General features: G+C 51.4%; 3 protein-coding genes across 3 annotated transcripts; 2 read left to right on the top strand and 1 right to left on the bottom strand.

Moving 5' to 3' along the window:
• Positions 1-801: 801 nt before the first annotated feature.
• LOC100899628 (E2F-associated phosphoprotein-like) lies at positions 802-1,920 on the top strand. Its single transcript, XM_003748578.2, has one exon. The coding sequence runs from the start codon at positions 1,079-1,081 to the stop codon at positions 1,799-1,801; it is 723 nt and encodes a 240-aa protein (XP_003748626.1). The 5' UTR covers positions 802-1,078; the 3' UTR covers positions 1,802-1,920.
• A 485-nt stretch (positions 1,921-2,405) lies between these two features.
• On the top strand, positions 2,406-6,496 carry LOC100908291 (putative sodium-coupled neutral amino acid transporter 7). The gene is made up of 9 exons (XM_003748559.2): positions 2,406-2,885; positions 3,062-3,164; positions 3,557-3,773; positions 3,868-3,993; positions 4,112-4,192; positions 4,614-5,021; positions 5,106-5,368; positions 5,468-5,723; positions 5,978-6,496. Exons 3-9 carry the CDS (start codon positions 3,594-3,596, stop codon positions 6,101-6,103), a joined length of 1,440 nt encoding a protein of 479 aa, XP_003748607.1. The 5' UTR covers positions 2,406-2,885; positions 3,062-3,164; positions 3,557-3,593; the 3' UTR covers positions 6,104-6,496.
• A 103-nt stretch (positions 6,497-6,599) lies between these two features.
• nes (lysophosphatidylcholine acyltransferase 3 protein nessy) lies at positions 6,600-19,015 on the bottom strand. The gene is made up of 8 exons (XM_029112924.1): positions 18,731-19,015; positions 12,036-12,250; positions 11,779-11,913; positions 10,361-10,539; positions 9,902-10,100; positions 8,982-9,177; positions 8,476-8,753; positions 6,600-8,342 (listed from the first exon to the last, which is right to left on the bottom strand). Exons 1-8 carry the CDS (start codon positions 18,798-18,800, stop codon positions 8,193-8,195), a joined length of 1,422 nt encoding a protein of 473 aa, XP_028968757.1. The 5' UTR covers positions 18,801-19,015; the 3' UTR covers positions 6,600-8,192.
• Between the last annotated feature and the right edge of the window lie 5,405 nt (positions 19,016-24,420).

Raw genomic sequence — 24,420 nt, 5'->3', positions numbered from 1 at the left:
TATCCATCCACTCCAGCGTTGCCTGTGTGCCGACAACCATCAGATTGACTTTTTTCGCCTCCGTACCCGGCCCTCATTTTAGGGGATTTCTACGGGGAGATCCCCGGCGACACTTAGCTCCCTCCGGCCTCTTTGCCAAGGGTTCGGGGGCCCGCGGTGCAGAGTCGGGTACAGGATTCTGGTTCGATCTCCCTCGTAGACCAGTGGATAAGAAACCGCGCGTGATCGACAAACCGCACGAAAATAGTTGTTCGACGCCGACGGAGTCACAGGAAGGGTTCCGATCAATTTCTCCTCAAAGCTCGAATTGTCTTGGGGAGCTCGGAACCTCCACGAATTCCCAAGGCGTTGGGGCGCGCCTCCGAAACGTCAACGCCCTGCCTATCTCTTATCTCTTTTATATCTCTTTTATACTTCGAGTTCCAAGCGCTCACCATATACTTCGATCATTCATTGTAACGCGGCTCGCAGATCGGTTTGAGCTCCGATGGGTCGTTCCTCACGAAACAGGTGTTATGCGGGTAGTGTGACAGCTCGATGTTCAGATCCCAATAATTAAACTCGAACTCGAGCTTACCATACAAGGGTCGAGCTATAGGGCGGACTCGCATCCCCCGAAATCTGCGCTAGCACTCCTGTGAACAGGAGAGATTTTCCTGAAGTCTGCGAGAGAAGCCGGCATAGCCTAGCGACTAGCGAAGCAGCATTCAAGGAAGTATCGATAGCTCATGTGAGTAGCACCGTAGCCCAGCTCGAAATTTTTTTTGATCAACCCTGCAGCAGACGCTTCGTGTTGTTGTTCGAAGAGGTCCGAGCCGCCGCATGTGCCGCATCATAGAAATTCGCGCTGCCGGCTGATGGTTATCGAGGTGTAAACATTCCCGGGGATCGGAGATGTGACAGTAGCTTGACTATCCTAGCAGGCTAGCGAATCATTCTGATGAGGATCCTCTCTCCGCAATCAGGCATCCGTGATCTGCGGCTCGTGAAGCTACGATTCGAAGTGGAGTGGAGTAGCGCGTAGATAAGCAACTTCCGGAGATTCGAATCCACACCGTCTCCCCACTCAGGTACGAACATGGAACCTTTTGAGAAGATCTACGATGCGGATTACGAAGCGGGCGATAGTGACAGCGTCCGGGGCAGTGACAGCTCGGACGATTGTTTAGAGGACTTCGAAAGAGAGATGCAGGACGCCCTCGACAAACGCGTCGGACTCAAGACTCCACCGAAACATAAAAATCGACCAGATGACCAACCCGCCTGTGAGCATGAACAACACGCAGATTTGAATTCCGCAGCAGGCTCAAGGCTCGGCGAAGGTGATCCCGCTCAGCCCAATGGAGGATCCTCGCAAAAAACGGCTGAAGACGCAAACGACGATTTGTTCTATGATCCCGATGAAGACGAAGACAATGAGAAGTGGGCTCAGCGGCAGCGTCAGCAAAGCATATTTCCGGCTTCCTCCAGTGCTCGAGTCGAGCCCCTTCCACGGAGCGATGCTGTTCTGAACTGTCCAGGATGCATGACGCTCCTCTGTCGGGACTGCCAGGCCCATGAGACGAAATCCGGTCAATACCGCGCGATGTTCGTCTTGAATTGCAAGCCCGATACATCAGTACAAGTTCCAGGGCCCTTGACCAAGGACCGACGCAAGCGGCGGAGGGGAGGCCGCGATCAGGCATCTGAATCAGACGATAAGATGCTTTTCCATCCTTTCCATTGTAATTTCTGCCAAACTCGGATCGGTGTGTTCGATAGCGATGAAGTATACCACTTTCTCAACGTTCTGGCCAGCTGAGGGAGATCTTCTATCAGGGCAGTACGTCCTCCGACAGTATTTGTCCATTTTCCCCCTCCCACGGCATAAACGCGCACGACGGCAGGAACATCCGGAGCTTGAGATCAGTGCCGCTGAAGAGCTTTCTCCGAAGACATCCCGGCTTGGACTAGGACTAGAAGGAAACACGAGCGGAGTTCTCCATGGGGGATCCGGGGTCTCCAGATTATGAACGATGAGACGGGCCGATTCAAATGAGTCGGTGAGAGGTGTGATCCCGCAAGCCTCACAATCGGTCGTTATGTGAATTAAAATAAAACGGTTCGAATTTTCTCTCGGCGCGTTCCTCTGGTACCTACCATCCCAGTCCGTGAGCCTCAAGGAGAAAGGGCGCTGTAGAGATCAGACGTCCGAATCGAGCCCAGAACTATCCAACGCGGCCATCGCTGCGTCCTCGACTTGTTCGTGGGGGATCTGGCGCTGCTAGTGATATAATGTAGCTCCGGTGTCGGGGTGCGTCGAAGATTCCTGAGTACCGCTATTCTTCATGAATCCGATGTTGCGAGCAGAGATCATCATCAACGTCTGGCACACAGTCGTCTGCAATCGTAGATAGACAGCGGAGAAAGGAGTTGACTCAGGGATTATGAACAATATATACGAGCGCCTGAACTCGGCTTCCGTCTGACTATCCGATCAAGATCCCATTCGCGTCTGCTAAGTCGATTCCAGAGGTCTAGGAGTGAGAACGTGACTGCTAACGTGCGGGAAACCAAGTGTCGAGAACTCATGCGTTCCAAATTTTGAATTGACGGAGGGCGGTCCTGTGGCCTTGACGACACCATGGGCCCAATCCATCCAGACCCAATTCTTAAGGTGCTCGGAGCTCTCCCCTCCGCCGATCGCAGATCGAAGGCGTAAATCGCTCGGCTAGCCTGTGTTGTACCCTTGGAGCACATGGGGACGTTGGCTCTAGCTCCAATTTTTTGACGAGATCGGTGACGAGCGAGTAACACTATCGTGAATAGAGGAGGCTGTCGGTGAGCCAAATTCCGCAACTACACGGATTCCTAGTCGGGAGATCTCAAACCTTGAATTGAATACGGTGAGAGGTGTCCAATGATCACCATAGGGCACTTTCTCTATAATCATAATCAGTCTGTCATTCGATTCTTGATAATCTCCTAATCCCGATCCAGACAGCCGTTTGGGAATCGGATTCTCGAACATTTCACGAGACCCGTGGAAGCAAAGGTATCACAGCGACTGCCTCGGTTGCAGATTCGGACGTGATGACGATGGTCGCTGATTCCTTCCGAAACTACGGCCGTGTGATGTAGTCGGATACTTCCTTGAGCCTGTCCTCGTTCTTTGGAAGAGAGCCGTGAGTTTGAAGCTCCATTAATTGGGCATTAGAATTCGAGAGCAGTCGCATCGATCCTCGATTGGACCGATTAGATAATTCGCTATCCGCAAATCAAATTCCGTTTCGGAAGCAATCATCTCAGTCGCTCTCGGGAAGGAAAATTTCTCTCGTCTCTCTTAGTTCTTTCGCTGTTCCTGTGTGAGCAGAGATCCCGGGCAAGCTCCTCAATCTAGAGATGGCCTAGAAGCCTCTTAGCTGCGGGAGTCGATTTGAATGCGAATCCGGGAAAATGCAAGCTCTAGCGAGCATGGGACCGGCATACCGATTCGAGGGTCTGTTCCTCTTGTACTGAGGAGATAGCCGCAGCGAGGAGGAGCGAGATACTCTGTCTGATGATCGTTCGTTTCTAGGCACAGCGGGAGCACATTGTGGCATCTTTTTCACAAGATGGCGGAGACTGGAAATCGGCGCGACGATTGCAGCTCGCTAAACAGCAGTTGTCCCTCTTCGCACCCCAGCTATGAAGAGGGCATTCACGTCCATCAAGTGGAGGAAAGAATCGATGCTGTCGACTCATTCAGCAGTAGCGATCTCGTTGATCTCCTCGGAGAAGAAGCGGTACCCGAGGTTAGTGGAAACTCCATTTCTCCCCGATGATCGCGAATTGGCACCTTTCGTATGATTCGAGCCAATCGAAGGTTTCGTCTTATCTACTCCACAGGTGAAAAGCGGTTGGATCGGTGCGGTATTCCTCATCGTCAATGCGGCTCTCGGTGCGGGACTGCTCGATTTTCCGGAAGCGTACGATAGAGCGGGCGGTATATTGATCTCCATGATCATACAAGCAGTGCGTGAATCGGTTATTCAAATGTAGTTCCGTCTCCATCCGAATCGGATGCGGAGCGCCGGCACGGAGTCTCTGTTCGTCGTGAATTATTCTAAAACCCTGTCCATCTTCCTTACAGTTCCTGCTATTTTTCGCGGTCATATCCTTGCTCATCTTGGTTTTTTGTGCAAACAAGCATTCTTGCTCGACGTATCAAGAGGTGATATTGAATTTGCTTCCGAAGTGTTTGGTAGCCTAGCGTTAGACGCGAACCGTTATATTCGAAATGGATAAGAATGCGGATTTTAAACCGTGTCGCGTCGTCGCGAGGGGAATAGACGCAAAATTCCCGATAAGGTCAAGCAACCGAACTTCACGGAAGAGGGGTCTCGACTTTTTTACCACTCCGTTCCGTTATCCTCCTCCCCGTTTCGAGGGAAATTCCCTCCATCCCCTGCAGGATTTGCCGCTGATGCGAGACTCTTATTGGGGAACAGCGGGTTTATTTTGTCGCGGAAATGAGCGTTGGATAATATTCTGCCCCACCAAATCCGGGCATGAGGATCTTGTCGGGCGCATGCGCGAGTTACGACCCAGCCTTCAAGTGCAGACCTTCACGAAGACCCCTTTCTGAAATGCAGGTGATACTCCGAACATGTGGGAGGCGAATGGAGAGATTGTGCTCAATGTTCATCGCTCTCTATTGTTATGGGACTTGCATAACCTTCATCATCATCATCGGTGATCTGTCGGACCGGTCGTTCGCCTCCTTGTACGGTCCCTCTTTTTGCGATCACTGGTACATGACGCGTCACTACGTTGTTATTGCTATTGGGGTTCTCTTCATTCTCCCATTGTGCTTCCCGAGACGAATCGACTTCTTGAAATGGCCGAGCTCCCTCGGAGTAATCGCTGTTTTCTATATCGTCGGCTTGGTGGTTTACGAGTACTACATGGGTGGCTTCCCAGCACCGCCCGGTGTCAAAACTGCGCCGGATCACTGGGAAGATGTACTCTCGGTTATCCCGGTCATCTGCTTCGGATATCAGGTGAGCGGAAAAAGTGTCTCTAGAAATCCACCATCCGACTCCGTTCTCATTCCTCGAATCTGAGGAGGTTCTGACCTTTCGCAGTGCCACGTGAGCTCCATCCCGATTTATGCCTGCATGGAGGACAAGAAGGTGTCGACTTTTGCGAAGTCGATCCTCTCTGCCATCTTGATCTGCGGCTCAGTGTATTCAATCGCTGGTGTCTATGGCTACCTGACTTTCGGCACCAGTGTCGTCGCCGACATATTGACAGCGTATAATCCGTCGCACTCAATAGTTCTGATCGGTTTCGTCGCGCTGGGCCTCAAGATCATAACCACGTACCCAATTCTGATGTATTGCGGAAGGTAAGGTGGTCTCAATATTTCGAAAATGTGGAATGTTCCTACAGGAGTTTCATGCTTCAACAGCGATCTCAACGAGAATCTGCATCGCGCTCGTTCCAGATCGGCGGTGGATGACCTCCTGCCTCCGTGCTCAGGGGCGGGTATAGCTCAGGCTCGATTCGCCAAGCGCATAATCTTGTCCCTGGCGTGGTTCTGGTCGACGCTGCTGATAGCATACTCATTGCCCAACATAGATGTCGCTATATCGTGCATAGGCTCAATGGCCGCCCTGTTCATCTTCGTCTTCCCCGCAACCGCCTTACTCTGCACAGTGGCTCGAAATGATCCTCTGTATCGAGAATGGAAGACCCGAGCGGTAAGCGAGGATTGACCGTAACGGCTCAGTTGCATAAAACTCTCAGAGAACAGGTTATCGATTTTTTTTAGTGTTTTCATTGGTTAACGCTCCCGAAGAGAATGAAGACGCTTGAGTTTTCCTGACACTTGAATTCAGTTGCATAAAACTCCCAGAGAACAGGTTATCAATTTTTTTAGTGCTTTCATTGGTCAACGCTCCCAAAACGGATGAAGACGCTTTAGTTCTCCTGACGTTTGAATTCAATCTTGCAGATAATCGGCTATTCCTTCTTCAACGCCGCTCTGGGAACATTCATATTCGGTCAGGTCTTGTCCAAGTCCATATGGCAATTTTATTCTGGCGCGAATAACAACGACAAGCCGTCCCCCTGCGGTTGAGGTAGAGCCTGTAAACCATTCAGGTTACCCTCTATGGGATGTCGGACCTTGTTGAAATCGTCATAGTCAGGCAATACTCGCGATGAGATTCGCCCTGTCCTTAGCAACGGTACTCATACATGAATCGCCGAGCGTGCGGCCCTGAGCCATTCCACGATTGGATGTGGGAAGAGAAGACTTATTCGGCCGAGCTAATGGTGTTCTTCGCGGGTTGCCTGACTTTGTAAATATCCCCTTCACTCGTGTCAACAGGTATGACGTGAAAAAAGACCCTCGCTCGGCCCCTTTTTGTATTGCTCGAGCTGTGCTGTCGAAACGCTTCTCGAGGCGAAGATTACGAGTGTGGTGAAGGGATGGTGAAGCCTTCCGACGATTCTGAATAAAAATGTTCGCAAGTGTCTCCATGGAACATGTTTCTATCCGATATTACCGCAGTCAGGAATTCGCCGAATTTCATGAAGAGGAAAAAGTTGAAAATAAGATTATTCTGAAGTGCTATATAAACATATTTATTAACAGATCGCAAGTACCGGACTGGAGCTGTCGAGCTGTGCGCGCTTCTTTACTTATTTCCCATTTGACGGGCTTCTCCGTTCGAGGCTTCCGACCCCCACACAAGAACGCACTCTAAACATTGATTATCTTTTTGGATTCGATGCCTTACATAGTCAAGGGAATCATGATCGAGCAATATCTTGGGAAGTTTCCACTCCAGCCATAATCGCCACGGACTGCTCCGCTACCCTGAATTTTATGCGAAGGCGAAACTTGACCGCGCGGAACGTATTGAATCGTGTCATGGAAGCATGACATGGGTAGGCTGCGGTGAACAAGTAGCTCTTCCCTTGGTACGCTGTGAGCATCGGCCCGCTCTCCCTGCATCATTTCCCGCCCAATTTTATATTTTCTTCGTATCGTATTTGCGTCAAGACATACTGGTACGAAAATTCCGCCTTAACCATGATTGCCCTTCGTCGACGAGCGCGAAGTCGTAGCCGTTTGAAACAGTGCGAAAATCTAGAAAGCGTCAACAATCCTGATCAGGAGAAGGACAAATCGTCGGCAAGCGACCAGCTCATTATTTTACAGAGACGACAGAGGGACCTTCTCTCTAGAAGGAGAATCTCGCTCGCGCCTATTAAGCACCCTAATTCAGTTCGGAGGTGTCGCGACCCCTAATGAGCCGCATCGGGATTAGGTTGGACTCGGGCTTGGCCCGCCAAAGTGTCCGTCGCAAGAGAGATCTATGGGGGACGTAAAAAACAGATCTCCACTCCATGTAGGCGCGAGGAATCGCGGCAGGCAATCAAATCGTTTGCCTTCGGGTGTTTTCTATGGGAGCAGCCTACCTAGATTTTTCCTTCCCGTAAATTTGCCTGAGGGTGTACGTATCCTCAAGTCGATCCCGGGAACGTTCAGGTCCGTAGCTTACGGCAGATCGGCTTCGGGAAATTCGGGTGTCGTCGTTTCTTGTATCTATTGAGCTGCGGGCTTCGTGTGACGCACCGAGGAAAATGGATCCGGTTCGCGATGATACGCGATCCACAAAGGCATGCCTCCACGAAGTCGCTGCGGCTTTTGCAGATAACGGGGGGCTCCCCCGAGGGATACACATATCAGAGAAATCACCAAATACTCGATCAAGGCATCCGTATCGGTCTACGCGTAATCTCTGCCGAGGTCGCGCCGAAGCAGATGAGCCTAGTTACTCGATTTTGATGAACCCCGCTCTACGTTTGCATGAGCCAGGCGTGGAACATCTGTCGCACGGCTTCATCAGGTCAGACCTTTGATGATTCGAGGGCGTCGAAGCGGACGGTGTCCTTAATCGACATCTAACTAAAATATTACAACCTATTTGGGATCACCGTAAGGCAAAATCACGAAGGGATCCGAAAGAAAATCGTGGAGACGCTTTGTCCCGACGTCATCGCATATCCAACGTTCGGAGACGACAACAGGGGCGCTTCCGGAACCCAAACAGCTTCTTCAAATGAAAATCGGAGCTCCAATGCAAGAAAAAATCAACGCCATGTACCACCGCGGGAGACCGCAATGAAGAAGAGGCGTCGATCCGGTGATGATTTGATCAATCCTTCTTTAGCGCGGTGGTGCTCGCCGCATCCACTGCTGTTCCGTTCTTTTTCGCGCTCTTCCTCAGCGAAGGCATAACGCGGAACGAGGCCACCAACCACGCGGCGAGCAGGAGAGACGGTAAATAGTAGAACGCGGCGTAAGCCTGTGAACGAGGAAGGAGAAGGAATTAGTCATGAAGCCCGTCATGAAGTCATGAAGGAGGAGAGGAGAGGGAATGCCTCGCTCTCGGGTTGAGTTGAAACATCGTATTTAGTCTTAGCCATTTCAACACTCACCCGATGGAACTTTTGAACTTTCAGGAGAGTGAACGGGATAATGCAGAAGCCCATCAAACAGGAGACGTAAACTCTCATGAAAATTACACGGAGCCATTGCAGCTTCTCATGATATACGACGGCTCGGACTGAAGGCGTCATGTCGATGATCGAAGTCATGTCCCGTTCGAACTTCATCACCAAGAATTCCATGACGAAAGAAACATAGTACCCGAAGTGGAATCCATGCCACAAAGCGAGGAAAAAGAGGGCGCCGATTTGCGAGAGATCCTTGTTACCTTCAAAAGGGAAGATCAATCCGTCAGGCACGCTCATCCGTAAAGCACGAATTGAGCTTTTCCAACGATATTCCGTTTCCTCAGAATATGGTCGAGCTCTGGGTTACGAGTAAACACGGCGAGGATTTTTCCGAAGCGAAATCGAGAGCGGATATTCTCTCATTCTAGGAGGTTCAATGAGCTCGGACACCAGATAATTCTTTTGGAGTTACGTTCAGAACGACTCACCCAAAAACTTGAGACGCTTGAATACGTATTGTGCTACCCATCGGTTTGTATTTATGTTGAACGATCTGATGAGGCCGTCGAAGTTCGTAGAAGTCTCGTACTGCCATAGGCCAACGTTCCGCAGTCCATCCCAACGATTCTTCCCATGCTCGTCCTTCCCATTGTACGATAGACCGGTCAAGGAGCAGCTCCCCTCCTGAAGGGTTCAACCCGCTTGAGAAGAATCCAGGTTCCGAGATCCCCTTTGCTTTGATGCATTTTGTTTCTCGAGAGTCGGCCCTCTACGCGGCGTATCCCGGTAAGAACAACAGAAGAGAATCCTCTCCCTCTCTCGACGCTACTGAGGCTTGAACATTAGGACAGACGAGTCAGTCCGATATCCAGGTGTAACTCGTGAGCCGTGACGATGAGGGAGGGTTGCCATGACGCGAAGAGGGGGGAACGCCAGGAGAAAGCGATTACCCAGCCCACGAGCCCACCAAGAGACTGCTCCACTCGATTCGAGGAACATCGTGGAGTGACTCCGCTAGCAAACGGCGGAAAAGAATAAAGGGGGAATCGGGTTTCACGCAAGGACGCTCTCTCGCCATCTCGCCTCTGACGTTCCCTTTCTCATTAGAAACTGTCGCTTCCAGACCCTAAGCTCGACTGAACAACGGTAGGCTCGAGCGTCTTGATCCCCCTCTCCATCGGATCGTTGCTCCGGAACCCCCGAGCCAAGCAGATAACGACATCTCCTGATCAAAGAAGAGAAACTGAAACTGGAATCGACGGAATTCGATCGGGACCTTGACGTTCCCATGGAAGCGAGAACACCTCTGATACAGTTGAATGGCCAACCATTGGATGGCATCGGAAATCGTGATCAAACCTCCCCCAGGCTACGGATTGCATGCTAAAAAACTAAATCCATGACTCACCGCCATGAGCCAACACGCCACATATTTGTGGAGGATCACAGTCGAATAGAGTCCGAGGAAAAGCCATCGAGCCATCAAGCTCCAGCTGTTCAGGAAATCCTCGGAAAGCAGAACTTTCTCATTCACGAAAATAATTCCTACTTGGTGCAGCGCCATCGTCGCGAATCCGAAAAGCAGGCGCTGTACGGAATACGGGACACTGCAATGGGGGAAAATTCGGATTATAACTCATTCCCTCTCAGGCTGCGCTGGCGCGAGGAATCGCCGTAGGGGACCTCCCTCAATCAGGGCACCCCCGAAGGAGTCCGAAGACAGAAGACTAAACCGGTGCCATCCTGATCCCGACTTCTAGTCGAGAGGAAACCGCACCAGATTGAAAGACAATGGACAATGACAACGACATTGAACATGCACTTGGGTGCCCCATGCTCTCGCTCAGAGTCTCCGCGGCTTGCTCACCTGTCTGCGCTCTCGCGCTTCTGAGCGGGCCACAAAGTGCCTTCAACGAAGTCTCGATACCGCTTCATGGGGAACTGAGGTCCGACCATGCAACCGCCGAAGAAGTACGAATGCCCGAGCATCTCCAGAGGCGTGGGCAGATCCCTCAAAGCTGTTGCGCGACGGTCCATCGGCAGTTTCTCCTAAGGGGCCAAGGCAGACCGTGAGAGTCGATTCGAGGATCGTTTTTGATGTTATGATTTTCGAAGAGTTAAGCTAGTCCATCGGCTCCCGGCCAGAGGACGCAGACCCTGGGAGAACATTCGAATACGCATCGCATGCATCAGTCAGGAATCTGTTCGAGCGTAGATATTCAAATCTTCGGGAAATCTTTAGAATATAGGAATATTTAGACGATAAGACCGAGGAGAGCGCGGAGGGAATACCGGAGGGACTGTTACTGGGTTTTTCACGAAACATTCAATCTAGACCAAGCTTGTGAGAGTATCAGAAGAACAGAGGCGAGCCATGACCTACGTCTTCGGTTTTTTCGCTGCGCTGGAAGAGAATGGGTGTTTTTATTTCACGGCAAAATGAAACGTGACTTGTGCTTCAAGCTCAAATGCAATTTAATCCTTATGTACCCGAACTTCGATGATCAAGACCGAATATGCTGCATTCCCATGCTTTATAACTCCTCGGCTGGATGCCGTTCCAGAGAGAATTAATTTGAGGCTCATCGGAGAAGAAAACTCTTTAGAGAATAGGCCGAGTGCCTCCTGCGTGGAGCGCCGTGCAAATCTCAGCTCGGGAGACTTCGCGCATGGTCTCGTTGAGAGCCGCCGCGGCTCTCACACAGATCGGAAACTATGCCACCGTCCGTAAGAATACAAGAGAATACAGGCTTTACATATCGACTGAGGTCGCCGAGCGTGGACAAGGGATCATGCGTCAGGAAGCGAATTTGCCGAGCCCGCAGATCGCTGACTTCCTAAATTGAAGGTCCTGCCAGTTTCAATAGAGAGTAAGAAGAAAGAGAGAGAAAGGAATAATTCTAAGGGGCGCGCTCCTTTGAACAACGCGGATCATATTCATTCGCTAGGCGAGCAGATAGGAATTATCCCCAGAAGACACGGACAAATCCAAGATGCGTTGACTTCGTCCGCCGGGTCAAGGAATTTCTAAGTTTTCCCCAAGAGGGTGCTAGTGCTGAGTAAGGCGGGTGTAAAGGACAACAGAGAACTCCGAATCGATGAATAAAAGAGCTGCCCGACAGGGAAGAAAGTTTTGCAGGAAACCACCCGGGAATATCAAGGAGCTCTCTGCTCTTGGCATCGACATCAGCCGGAGCACCAAACAGCTGTGGTGTGACCATCATTACCATCGTATTGGGGTCACGATGGGAAAAAAATCAAGATGCTCAGCGATAGGACACTTACAGGATCTTTTTCGCCTCCATCGTAGTAATCGAAGCTCACACCAATGAGGCGGAGGCAGAGGATGCAGTGCGGCATCGTCCATTTGATGTCGTAATTTTCAGTGGCTGTCAGATAGTAGCCGGCCAGCAGATAGCCCTTGATGGATCAGGGGGGAATTCTTCCTTGTTAGGACTGCTGGAGTACTTTGATCCACCGTCCTGGGAGGATTTTCCGAATCAAGAGGTTCGAGGACATTTTCTCGTGCTCCGTGAGCTTACCAGCGTGAATAGGAAATTGAAGGCAACCGCAGCTGACGTCCGCCCAGCAAACAGCATCACAACGTAGACGACGGAAATATTTGCCAGGGAATGGATTGTGTCCCAGCCATAATTCGATATAATCAAGGCGAGGCCCGTCACCGTGAAAAACGCGTGTTGGACGACTGGTTTACGAGTAGAGATGTATCTGCGGTATACAATAGCCAACGGGTAACCTGCAAGGAATTGGAGGAACTGAAGTCGAATCAACAGACTTTTACCGCTCGAAATCAAAGCTACTCACTTCCTGCAGCGAAAATCCTTCGCTGACCTTCTCTTCACTGCGGAGTTTCACTTCGGAGGCGCAGTTTATGAATTGTTCGAAAAAGACTAGGCTTGGTTTCAATGTTCTAATTGTATCGTAATAATTGCCACATGGGGATTTGAGCTAGCTGTGGCTATTGCACGGTCTGAGCAGCCGAGCTCCATAAGCTCTCCCGTCTCTTGCGGCATAAACGTGCGAGCGATCGTCGCCTGCGTCACGGAGAGAATTCGGATGTCTGCGTTAAAGCTCAAGCGTGAGATACGCACCCAGACGGAATGGCTCTACTCAGAAGATCTTGTTCGATATACGTATTTACAATACCTCAGTCTGGAGAAGGCATCCCTTAAAGAGCCGCATTGGGGCGTCCCTTCTCGGTCTCGCGTTGCGACGAAATTCCATACATGCTCCTGCGGAATCGCAAAAATACGTTCTGCGATTCCCAAAGACCAATTTCATTTGTCTTGGATTCCCTCTGCCCAGAATTGAGAAGCGATAGACACTCATCCTCGAATCGATGTCCTCGGAGGAGCCAGCTCGATTGCGCGCGATGAGTTCCAACAGGCGCGATCGAACACACAGTAGAAATGTTTTTCTAGTGTACAGAAGTTTTACTCTTTCGCCTCCCTCGATAAACTGCCATGATCTCCAAGGAGGAGAGTCAAGACCCAAATACAGGGCGTGGCGAGAGCTGAGATGTTCTTTCGTTGTTTGAGTCGACAGTCTCAGATTGGTCTCGTGATGGACCTCCGGACTCGCTCACGGAAGCAGTCAGGGCCATCGAGCGATACGAGAGACTGACGAACAAGAAGCGCAAGTTCTCTCCAGTGTTTCTGTTTGCTTTACATTTCACGGCGGACCTCGTTTGGCTGCTGCCCGCGTCTTGTTCGATCGCCTTGTCTCGCAACCGTTGGCCTCTTGCGATTCGGGAGGCGACATCATTGATCGGTACATCAAATCAACATGCCGGCCGTTGCAGCGATGCGAGATCAGAGGTCGGGACCGTTTTCCGCTGCTCGTTTTCTTTGACTTGCGGAGTCCGATGCATCTAATGGGGTGAACTAGTCCTTGCGTAAGGAACGGCAACACTGGAGATAATTATGGAAGTCGGAATTCATCGAGCCCGTGGGTCAGACCGAGACCATTGTTTAGAGAAACTTTAGTCTCACTCAGAACAAACAAAGAGCGGTTCCTCATAGGTTTGACTCAGCAGAACGACCAGCAGAGTCCTCCGTGAAAAACTCCGCAGCATATTTGACCATTGGATGGAGCTCCTGCATAGAATGCGTCTCTTGAAAGCGACAGCTCGGGCAAGGCAAAATATAGAACACTGATTTCAAGCGAGACAAGAATCACGGCAATGAGCAGCAGGAAGTCCAGCCGCAGATGAAGGCGCTGTCGCAATACAAATTCTGCGTCAGAAACATTCCGAACCCGAACGCTCGGCAGGCCTGAACTAGTAACGACGTGTTCTAATTGGCCTCCAGGATCTCTCAAATCATCGTTTCACATCACATCTGGGACCCCGTATCGGTGTTCGCGAACCACATGCGAGCTGTATCGAGCGCCATCGTCTCGACTCGGCAGAGAGCTCATTCATAGGCGCGCATCTTTTCTCTACCACTCGAAGGTCCCGTTCATTCATTTTTTGACAATCGATGCATCGTTGAGCCGATGAACCGTCCGTCCCGATCGGAACAAAGCATCCGGGACATCGGAGAGGTCTTCTACGTCTTCTACTGACGAAATCTCTACGAATCGTCAAGACTCATCGTGGGTCGCCTCGCTTGAGCTGGGAAGTTCTGATCGGAATCGCTAACCATTTCCCGGGAAGCACCACCCAAGGAGAGCGAGGACAACGCTGCGAGGAGCGTAGTTTCTCGCACGGATCCCCGATTTCAGTGTTTTTCGGTCGAGGAGGAAGAAGGCGGATCAAGTTGCGCCGCGGGCTTGCTTGTGACATGAACTTCGCCCGAGCTTGTCGTTTTGACGAATCCAAATGAAATCGTCTTCGATAATATGCTGGCTAAAATAGAGCTTAATGATCGACTCCTTGCCCCGGCACGAAAAAAATGAGAGCATGAGTCACGACAGCAGCAGCCCGTAGCCCTGGAGGGAGCTCCACCCTCGACTTGAGCGACTTCGACTTAGTCCGGGAGCACTGAAAACTTCAACTTAAACCCAGCTCGATCAGTCAAACAAGGACTCGGTTTGTCTATCGGACCAGTACATGGGTGCCTTTCTTTTCTCCCGCTCTGTCAATAATTCACATGGCGGTAAAAACGACGCGACGTTGACCCGAGCCACTTGAATGGAAAGTTCAGAACGGCGATGACTGAAAGACGCTCATCGGAACCGAAATGATCCTCCTGTTGAGCCCCATCGTTTTGAATTTTCTGTGAGAATCGACGTGAATTCATAGGCGATGTTGTCATTCTTGCTTCCGAAAGCGAGAACCAGAAACCAATCAGGAAGAAAGAGGCGACGCAGGAGATCCCTGCCGGAAGCATAGATCATGCTCTCTGTAGATCCGGAGACAGGTGAGCAATGTTCAGGCAGGTCGCGAGGTCTCCCGCATCAGAATTCTGGTGTATGTCGATCCACGCTCGTTTTCGTTTCCGCGTTTCCCACCAGCGAGAGAATTCGCTTCCATCTGAGAATCAGAGCCGTCCTCAGGATCGAGGGCTCTCATTGAGGTGTTAATCCACGGGTCGAGGTGATCAGTGATCAGACCCTCGGATCCGAGATCTCCCGCTGGATGCGATTCATGAAACCAGCTTATTTGGCTTATATAGTGAGAGACAGAATTTTGAGCTTGCAATCACAACGATGATAAGGGCGGTTTGCGGATGAGATACGAGCTCGAACCCAGACGATTTTTGCCGGTGACCAGACTCCCTTCGGTCATCGCCATGGGTCAGGCAAAGAAGGGAATCCGTCTACTGAAAACGCGCGATATAGTCAGCCATGAAGCTCAACGAGGCTTGTCCGTATCGGTTTAGTCTGCGAAAAAGATGAACCTCGCCGCTTTTTCTCCTGGATATGACCGCTGATAGATGTGACCTTTGGTCTACTTCTCCGTCCTCGAAGCTTCTCCCCCTCCTCGCAAGGAATACTGTGTCCGACACCATCGTGGGGAATTCCCCGATCCGATGGAACTATTCACGAGTAGTTCGGAGCCATCCTCATAATCGACGATTCGTTTTCCACAAGCCTTCAGAAGCCTTGGAAGGTCGACTGCCCACCCCCACAGAAGCTTGTCAGCAAACTCCGGCAAAAGAAGGCAACAACAGAAATAAATCCGCGGTCACTCATCAGAAAACGCATCCCGCGGCGATTGATTGCTGAGCCAAAGCTCTCATCCACGAGCCGGAATCCCTTTATCGGAGGAGAAGGAAGAGAACGAGAGCCGATGTCCGTCAGAGATATTCCTCCCATTGTAACGGCCGAAGCATGCTCGAGTTTCCTGATGAGATATTCCGGCCTTCAGATTCAGAGCGAAATATCTGACCGTCGGAGAAATTTGTCCGCCACAGACGTTCCGAATGGAGCAGCTTCACGGAGACGAGGTAAGCTGCCAAATGTCACGAGCGAAGGGTCGACCTCTACGCACAATTCAAGTCAACTGGACGATGGGGAAAACCAGTTTTCCTCCATTTAGAGATAATTGACGACTCGACGCCCCGCCCCAGGCTTCCCCGATGATTGACGACGACTACACTTTCGTTAGGAATTCTTCGAGTCTCGGAATACGAGATCGGAAATGATACCGGAAACCCCGATCCGATCTTCGCTTGTTCCCAGCATCTTGTCAAGCTTTTGATCTCGCTCCGGAGTTCCCCCAGAGCGTTTCTCCGAGAAGTCGAAGAAAGAAGTATTGACAGAGCGGACGAATGCCGTTCCACACCCCAGAGAGCAGTGCGAGAGTCTGGCTCCGATCTCTACCGAGCACCATTCCTCAATAATTCGATTGAGAACCCGGCTTTATCAATCGCATTGGCCGGTTCCGGGATTGCGCGCGCAGCGATCACGACGACTTTTCTGCCGTGCTGATTCAAACAATTAAATGGCTCTCCTGGATCTCGACGCCGCGCCGCGGAGAATCTCTCGAACAATCAAGGCTAAACTAAATTGCGAGTCTTTCCTGTAATTCCGTGCGGTCGGATGGTGAGCGGAAACAGCTGCATCGAGCTTCCGCATAAAATGTTACAATTCTCAACTGTCCCGTTCACGCTCGTTAGATCTCTAGGCAAAACAAGAATTCTACGCGAGATTCCGTTGCTGTCAGAAACCGGGAAAGATAACTTCCTTGTTTAATTCCGGCTTCCGAATCATAATTATCAACTGCTGGTGCCCTACCCATGGAGGAATGACACTTCTATCTCTTCGACGGCAGATGCGTGTCGTTAAGTCCTCATCAGACAGAAAGGCTTACAGTGGATTCCACCTTCATAGGTGAAAGACGACTTCCTCCTCAAATTAACGGAGGCAAGTTGGAGCTGCTCAAGGTCGCTTCCCGCCCACCGGTAGCATGACGACGCCGCTCTAACCGACCTAAGTCGCCCTTGCTCGAGACACGAATCGTCTCTTAGAGGTCTCGGCGGAGCTGCTTCCTCTGATTCATTTGTGATTCTGGCTCGGGAAACCTTCTGAATGAGATCGCCGTCTCGATCGTTCCACGGTGCGTGTTTTGAAATTCGATCCGGGAAGGATCGCGAAGGAGCGGAACGATGTCTACCGACTCACCGGTCGATGGCTCCGCACTCAACTGTTCGCGGTCTCTTCGAAAGTAGTTCCAGACTTTCCTCTACAGACCGAATAGATCGGGCATGCCGTGACAGCGATTGTAAACATTTATGGACTCGTTCTGCATGCATGGGGAGCCGAATCCACGGAGTGTCGCAGAAGACACGCTCGCGTTCCATGTCATCATGGCTGCTCGTATGATAAACGATATACAATGCATCAGATTCTCTCAAAGCGAATTACGATGAGGAGACTCCGGTCAATCCGAGCGACACATGGATGAGTAAAGAGGATGCGCCTTCGAACTGTTCTCGAAAGAGTCAGAAACGATTTCCTTCCCCGCCCCCCAACTGACCGGGTCGAGATAAACACTCATGGAGATCTGGACGTGAGGATGTCCCGAGGTCATGGAGAGACTCGGCCTTCGAACATGTCTGCAAAGTGATTAGGCCGATCACAGCTCATCTTTTCCTGCGACGAGAAGGCGAGACGGGGCAGCAAGTAGCTGTTCGAAAACTTGTCTCCAGAAATTTCATCAGCGTTTCCCGCCGACGCCGGTCTCATCACGTCCTAGGAGGTGGGTCAGCGCTTAAGGGATCAATCGACCGGCGCTTCCGTGGACTGGATCAGTCAGTGACTGCCAGGGAACGCGCTGGAACAACACCTCCGCCGAGAGGGTCGTAGCGAGCCCGGGGTGAGAGGGGGGATCACCATATTTCCCCTTCGGACATCCCCGATGACGACAACGGCGTGTCCTCTATCCCTCGAAAGGGCTTCCTAATCAATGTTGAATCGCGTTCGGAATACCCCGAGAAAATCCATTCGAAGCACTTTTCCGATAGCTGGTGGTCATTAGAGGCTCTCCGGATGACTATGCAACGATGAGCCGAGAGAATGCTTCGTCCGAGCGGAGAATGTCTCTCGCCAGGACAGGGTATGATGAAAATGGACGGCAGTGTCAAGCGATGGCGAGTTGTCCGGAGAGCGAACAAATCGATTTACCTACGAGCGCCACGTCTCCGTGAGCGAGCCATGCGTGAGGTCAAGCCGCGCTACGCATACAACACGACCTCACGCCGCCTTTATCCGCTCACCGCCAATTCTCATGGATGGGATTCGAACAATCCAATCTGTTATGTCGTCTTCGACCAAGACCACAAGTTAGCAGAGTTCGATTGCGCTCGACACCATTGCGGTTTGTAATTAACGGTAGCTGTCCGTCTGGTCGCACGCTGTCGTTAATGTGACATGCGTCAGGCTCGCTCAATCAAGGCGAGCAATCGACGTTCTGCACCTCGCTTGAGTGGCTCTCCGCACCGCAATTTTGAAAATCGAGTCGGTGTGCGGGGCGCCAACAGCATTGAGAAATCGGATGGGCAGTAGTTCCGGAGCGACGGTATTAGGAGCTTAATCCGGTCCACTTCTTTCGAAGGAACAGTGTTCTCGTAATCGAGGCAACGCAGGTGCGCGCATTATCTACGGATGACATTGAAATGTCGGTGTGTCAGTGAAAATCGAATCGGTCCCTTGGACAATTCGGGGAATTTTCGATGTAGCGGCGAGCCTTGAAGATCCATGAAGTCCGAAGCGGGCAGTGAGAAACTTCTCGACATGAAATAATGTTTGTGTCAGCATTCCGTAAACTCACCACAAAGGACACCGAGTAGAAGGCGCAGTGCCGCTGCCGTGCAGCCCAGGTACGAAGCTACGACGTCCATCCTGGAAGCACACAAACGTAGCCGGACTTTCTCGGTTCGATGGTCGCGACCGGAGTCCGGCGTTCGGACTTGAGAAAATTATTTCAACCGACGATTGCCGTCACCGCACTCAGAGTCTCCGAATCATTCAGCGTAGTCTTCTCTCGGTCTCTGGTGAGACGGACGGCGCACCAACGGTGAAGACGACCCACACACGCGGTTCCCTCTCGAAAAGCGTCTGCTGAGCCGAACGAACGACGGTTGCCACCTCTGCGGCAGCAGCAGCACCACTGGTATATTCCTCCTCCTCTACTGCCCGTGGGTCCTCTCCTGGTGGGCCCTCGCCGTTTATTGTCCCTCCCTCTCCGGTGTGTGCGACATGAAATCGAGGAATTTAATTCCTGTCGGCTCTAACGTGGGAAGCCTCAAAACTGAGGATCTTCCACTTTTTTAATTAACGGCGAGCGTTCTCGTTTGCCAAAGCGTATTTCCTGCGAGCCGCCAACACGCACCGCGAGTCGCGAAGTCCGTTTTTTTGCCTGAAGGGGGGAGGGACTGGGGGACGGCGCGTCAATAAGTTTTGCTCTCTCTTCTTCCGAATCACTTCCCGCGGAGCCCGACTCATTGACCATACATCGAACGCTAGATAATGGCAAACATCCATACGCCACTCTGGATAGCCGCGCGGAGCCTGAATTGGATCCTCTGGGAAGAGTAATTCATTCCTCGCTGGATAAGAGTTGTATTGAGCGTGTGTGTTCTGCGCCGAAACTTGCCTCTGCCAACCCCGCCGGGAAAGTTCCTCCTGGCGACGCGCTGCGATCTTCTCCGGGAAAAATTGTCTCCGGATGCTGTTCTGGTTTGAAGAAACAGAGAAAGGTTCCCACGAAGGTCATGACCCCTCCGATTTGGTTTTGTTCGCTCAATCGATGATCAGGAGCTGAGTCGGAAGCCCATTGTATTCCTCCACTATGTGAGACAGACATCATGGCGAACCCGATGTGCTGCGAAGGCGGTCGAGGGGGTCCCCGCTTCGGAATGTCGATGTTTTCTCTTGCCATCGTCGGTTCTTTCCAGCATCTCGGGCAAAAAGGTACCCTGATTTGTTTCAGCGGGTTTGCGTATCCCTCGGTCAGGGGACGAGACGCGTACAGGCGTTTCGGAGTTCACCTCCAGCATAACTATATCGACAGCTGTGGCAAGATAGTTCAGAGGAACAGCGACAACGTGGAGCAAGGCGTAGAGTGATAGCGACTCACCTCTTTTCCACCAAGGGCAATAACACGTCACGCCGACTATAAATACGGGTCGTAAGTCGTCCCGGTCCGGGGAAAAAATTCAATTCGCTCCGTTGGCGTCGCGTCACTGGCTAATGGTCAAGAATCTATGCCCCCGAAGCCAGTCGTGGATGGGGGAAACACTTCTCGGATATCTGTAGGGAAATTCATTCAAGAAACTTGAGGAGCTTCGAAGCGCCGCGCCTATGTTTGTGAATGTATGTTCGCCGAATTCGTCGAGGAAATATGATTCCTGCTCGTGCGATGCCCTGGAAAGGTTCGTCGTCGATTCGTCCATGAGTTCCGCGCGTCTCCCGCCCAAGGAGGAGAACGAGCTCGAGAAACGCTGAAGCGTGTAGCGACTTCCTTCTCGACTCTCTGTGGGCACGCCCTCAGCTCCTCGACATAATCTAACGTCATTGTTATCGATCACGTCAGGCTGAACGATTCCGCTCGATCGTGACTTCATCTCGAGTTTTGCTCGAGATTCGGTTTCGATAACCTGAGCATTTCGATATTGAACCGCGGCTTATCCTGAAGAATAATCTCAGCCCCTGCATGGGTATTGGCTCCGACATCCTCTATGGACGATCAAACGGCCTGATCAAAACAAGTACTTCATGCCAATTACTGCATCACCGCGCGTGTCGCGCTAACAAGTGCAGCGGAGATTGAGCGGCTGCTCTATGTGAGTAGGTATTTCTAATTGAGCGAGTTTCCCGAGGACTGGATTCCTTCCCGCGACGGCGTTCATCGGGGACATGCCGAAGTGCAGAGGCTCATGCACTACGAAGGTTAGGTAGATCTTAAGTCCGCGAAAATAATTTTAGGACTCATACTCCTCTGTGGAGCTCGGCGGCGGTCGTCCAGTGATCGTCATGAAGATTGCCCATTCGACTCTTGTCTAGTTCCTCTCAGCAAGCAAGGTTGCAACGTGCAGGGTTTTTCAGAATTCACTCATGCGAAGTCCAAGAGATCGCGGCCCATGTCTCACTGACGAAGGACCATCTTGTCTGGGAACACCCTCTTTTGTGCTGCTTGCGAGGCTGCCGGATGGTCCCAGTGAAAGCGAATCAGGTACTCACAGACCTCGATGGACCAAAATCTCTCGATCCGATGGAGAACCTTTATCGGGCAATCTTGTTTGAGAATATCGGAGTGGATAATATCCCGTGTCGGATCCTTGATTTTTGACTGACCGCCATAAGCAATGATGTTTCAGTGCGACACCGTCTCGATTCGCACTTCTCCCGGAGAAAGATTCCGAAACCGGATTGTACCGAGAATCTCGAGCGGCTCCCGGGTCTTCGAGGGAGTATTCCCGCTTCTTGGTGCATGATGGAGTTGTGGAAGACTTTTCCACAACTCCATCATTCAACATCTGATGGAAGGAGTTGGACTGCCGTAAGAGAGCGGATGAACCCGTTCCCAGATGGTGAGGACATGGTGTCGTCCCGCATATCCGAAAATTCCCTCCAATAGAAGAACTCGGCAGACTTTGACCTCCGAACGAGGTCCGTATGCCCCGTCCGAGAGGCATGTCCAATTGTCGATGTGGCATCGGGTCATCCGAGCCTTCCATGCTATTTGATACGGGGGCTTTCCACAGGACTTTTCCTTCCGACGAATCTCCTGCGGAATTCGGCCGATACCCCGGTCACGGCTCTTCCCGGAGATTCTTCGGATTTCTCGTGATCGAAATTAAAATACTAATGGACCACAGGACTGGTTCTCGCTTACTTTTCGTGGAATATTTCCCCGTGAGATACCTGAAGAGATAGAGATGACATCGGCACACGCACAATCATTACCATCCTCTGGGATATCCGGGCGGAGCTATGCGGAACGATAGACTCCAACAGGCAACGAACGGTGGATGAGCCGTCTCGCTCGGTCGAACTGAAGCATCCGGAGCGTCTTTCGAACGATGCTAGGAGGCAGCTCGCGGGGATCAGATACGTCTTTGAGGGGTATTCTTCCTTTGAGTCTCGTAACGAGTCCATAAAAAATTAGATGACTCTCCGGCTCATGTCTGTCGCTTCCCGGGCTAGACTGGGCGGCTTTGGGTTGGAGGAGATATTCATTTTAAACAAAGAGAATTCGAAATTCAGGGAAACTTCCTTGAAAATGAGACCGGGGGGCTTGTATTCAAGCGTGACGGAAGCACTCTGGTTCTGGAATAGCCGTTCGCGGGGGCAGATCCCTGAACCGGATACTACAGGCTGCCAGGGCCAAAAGCCGCCATGTATTGAGCTATTCGCTCAGGTAGTCAGAGTGGAAACTGGGCAACGACGTCGTAAATCGGAGCATCCCGAAGAGAGCACTATTGAAGAGACTAAGATGAATTACATGATCAATGGTATATTTCTCCGGAAAGTCCTCGGCGAGACGAGCTACTGGTCTTTTATGATCGACCGAGCCCATGAGATAACCCGTATAATCGATAGTTTATGAGGGGGTGTCGGAGGGGACCGTCGGAGGCTCACATCGAGAAAGGGGACGAGGATCTCTTTCGCGGAGCTCGACGCCTCCAGGTCTCCACAGCTTCCCGACAATGATCCGATATGATTCGAAGCTTCAAATGTTTGTATTTTATTGGAATTGTTTGATGAGGTGATCATGCGAGAAGAAGTCGAGAGCATACAAGGGAAAATCGAGTTTCCGGGAGGCGGGGTAGAGAAGAAACAATCGACGGTGGAAATCCTCCGATACGAGCCTCAAAAGTGGAGAGCAGAGTTTCCTTTGACGTTGAGGAGGGCTGGAGCCTTTCTCCTCTAGCTACCCATTAAACCGCTGGGACATTCTGTGGTCCTTGCTGACGGCTAGCCAGATCAACGACGTTGACGGGAGCATTATCGACCTCGAGGGAAAAAGTGCTTCGTACGCACGCATATCAATCATCGGGATCCCCTACCGTAATCTGGGAGAGGAATGCACATAATTTTGTCAGCGGACATTGTCACGGAGTCTGGGGCCGCGTCCGCAAGAAAACTCCCACAATCGCGAACTCGACAGACGTTTCCTCGAAAATGGTTCGCCCCGGGTGGGCATCCAGTGCTCTTAAATTCCGACTCAGGGGCCGCGATGGAAGTCGGATGATGCTAAGACTAGTGGGAAATCCGAGCCTCCATCTGGATATCCCAATTCGGACAATAGACGATCCCTCAGAATCCGAGCCGGGTTGCTGGACGAAAAAGATTCACGCCTCACTGCAAATATCATTTCAGAGGCAATTTATCTCTTGTCACCGATTCTCATAAGCATCTTCCAAAAAGTATCGCCTCGGGAATCTGCCTGGAGATAGGAGGGTAGATACGAATTCATTCAGAGGAAAACCTCGACAGATGTCGTCTGAGTGAGTGGCGGACATGGCGCTCGCGTGGCGAGGGTCATTGCGCGCCAAGTCTCGAATGCGAATCCACCGCGAGTCGGAGCTATTTGGACTTATCAGCTGAGATATTCCGTCATGTTTCTGCCTTGTTCCGCAGAGGTTCCGTCGGAGAGGGCTTGTCCCTGCCTGATTGGGGTCGCCATTAATAATAAGCAACAAGAGAAAGTCCTGCCTAAAATACTTTGACTCCTCGGTTCGACAAGTTTCAGAGGCGCGTTTTGGAGGCGAACACTCGAAGGGAAAGTCATTGAGATACTGGAGCCTATGTTCGAACAACAGCACCAGTATACAATGCGATTCCAACGTCGGCCGAGAGCTGAGCCGAGGCCCGAAGCAGTACTCGGAGCTTGCCGAGACGTCGAGCAAGTCTGTCGAGGTCTCTCAGAGCCAGATTCCCGAATGCGCTCTCTCAGGCCGGAAAGAAACTCCCCCGAGCGTTGGGGAAAGAAAATGGCTCACGTCGAAGGATTTCCTTTGCGGAATCGACCTTCTGACAGACTTCAGATCGCTTGGCATAGCCGGATTGGCTGGTCATGATTCGGGGCGCTCAATCGCGGCGTTCCCCGAATGGAGTTCTCCCCTCTCTCTCCTCGGCGCAACAAACTTAGTTGAGAGGCTTCATCTCGTCAGACATTCCGGACATCGCCAGGAAGCGAGTATCTAGGATGCGCGGTCTCGGCTCATCTTCAGCATGTTTCGTTCACATCGTGTTACCCTTTGAATTGGTGCCCTCAAGGGATCGATTTGGCGCGCGGAATACCCGAAATGTTCCTGATGTATGGGCCGATTTGCAGGATCGAGGAAGTTCATCCGCGATGGATTCCTAATCGTAATCTATTCTGTGACAAAGATTCTGATCAGGAAAATTCGTCATCGATGCCCGCAGGGCCAGGAAGGTCACACTCGTAGGCCACCTTGACAGATTCCCCGTGGAGGCGGTCATAAGATGACAACTTTCCCAACCGTGCTGCGG

The sequence above is a fragment of the Galendromus occidentalis genome, unplaced genomic scaffold (assembly GCF_000255335.2).
Source record: "Galendromus occidentalis unplaced genomic scaffold, Mocc_1.1 scf7180000077536, whole genome shotgun sequence".
Taxonomy (NCBI): Eukaryota; Metazoa; Arthropoda; class Arachnida; order Mesostigmata; family Phytoseiidae; genus Galendromus; species Galendromus occidentalis.
The sequence above is the reverse complement of the archived record's forward strand: the minus strand, read 5'-3'. Positions and strand labels throughout refer to the sequence as shown.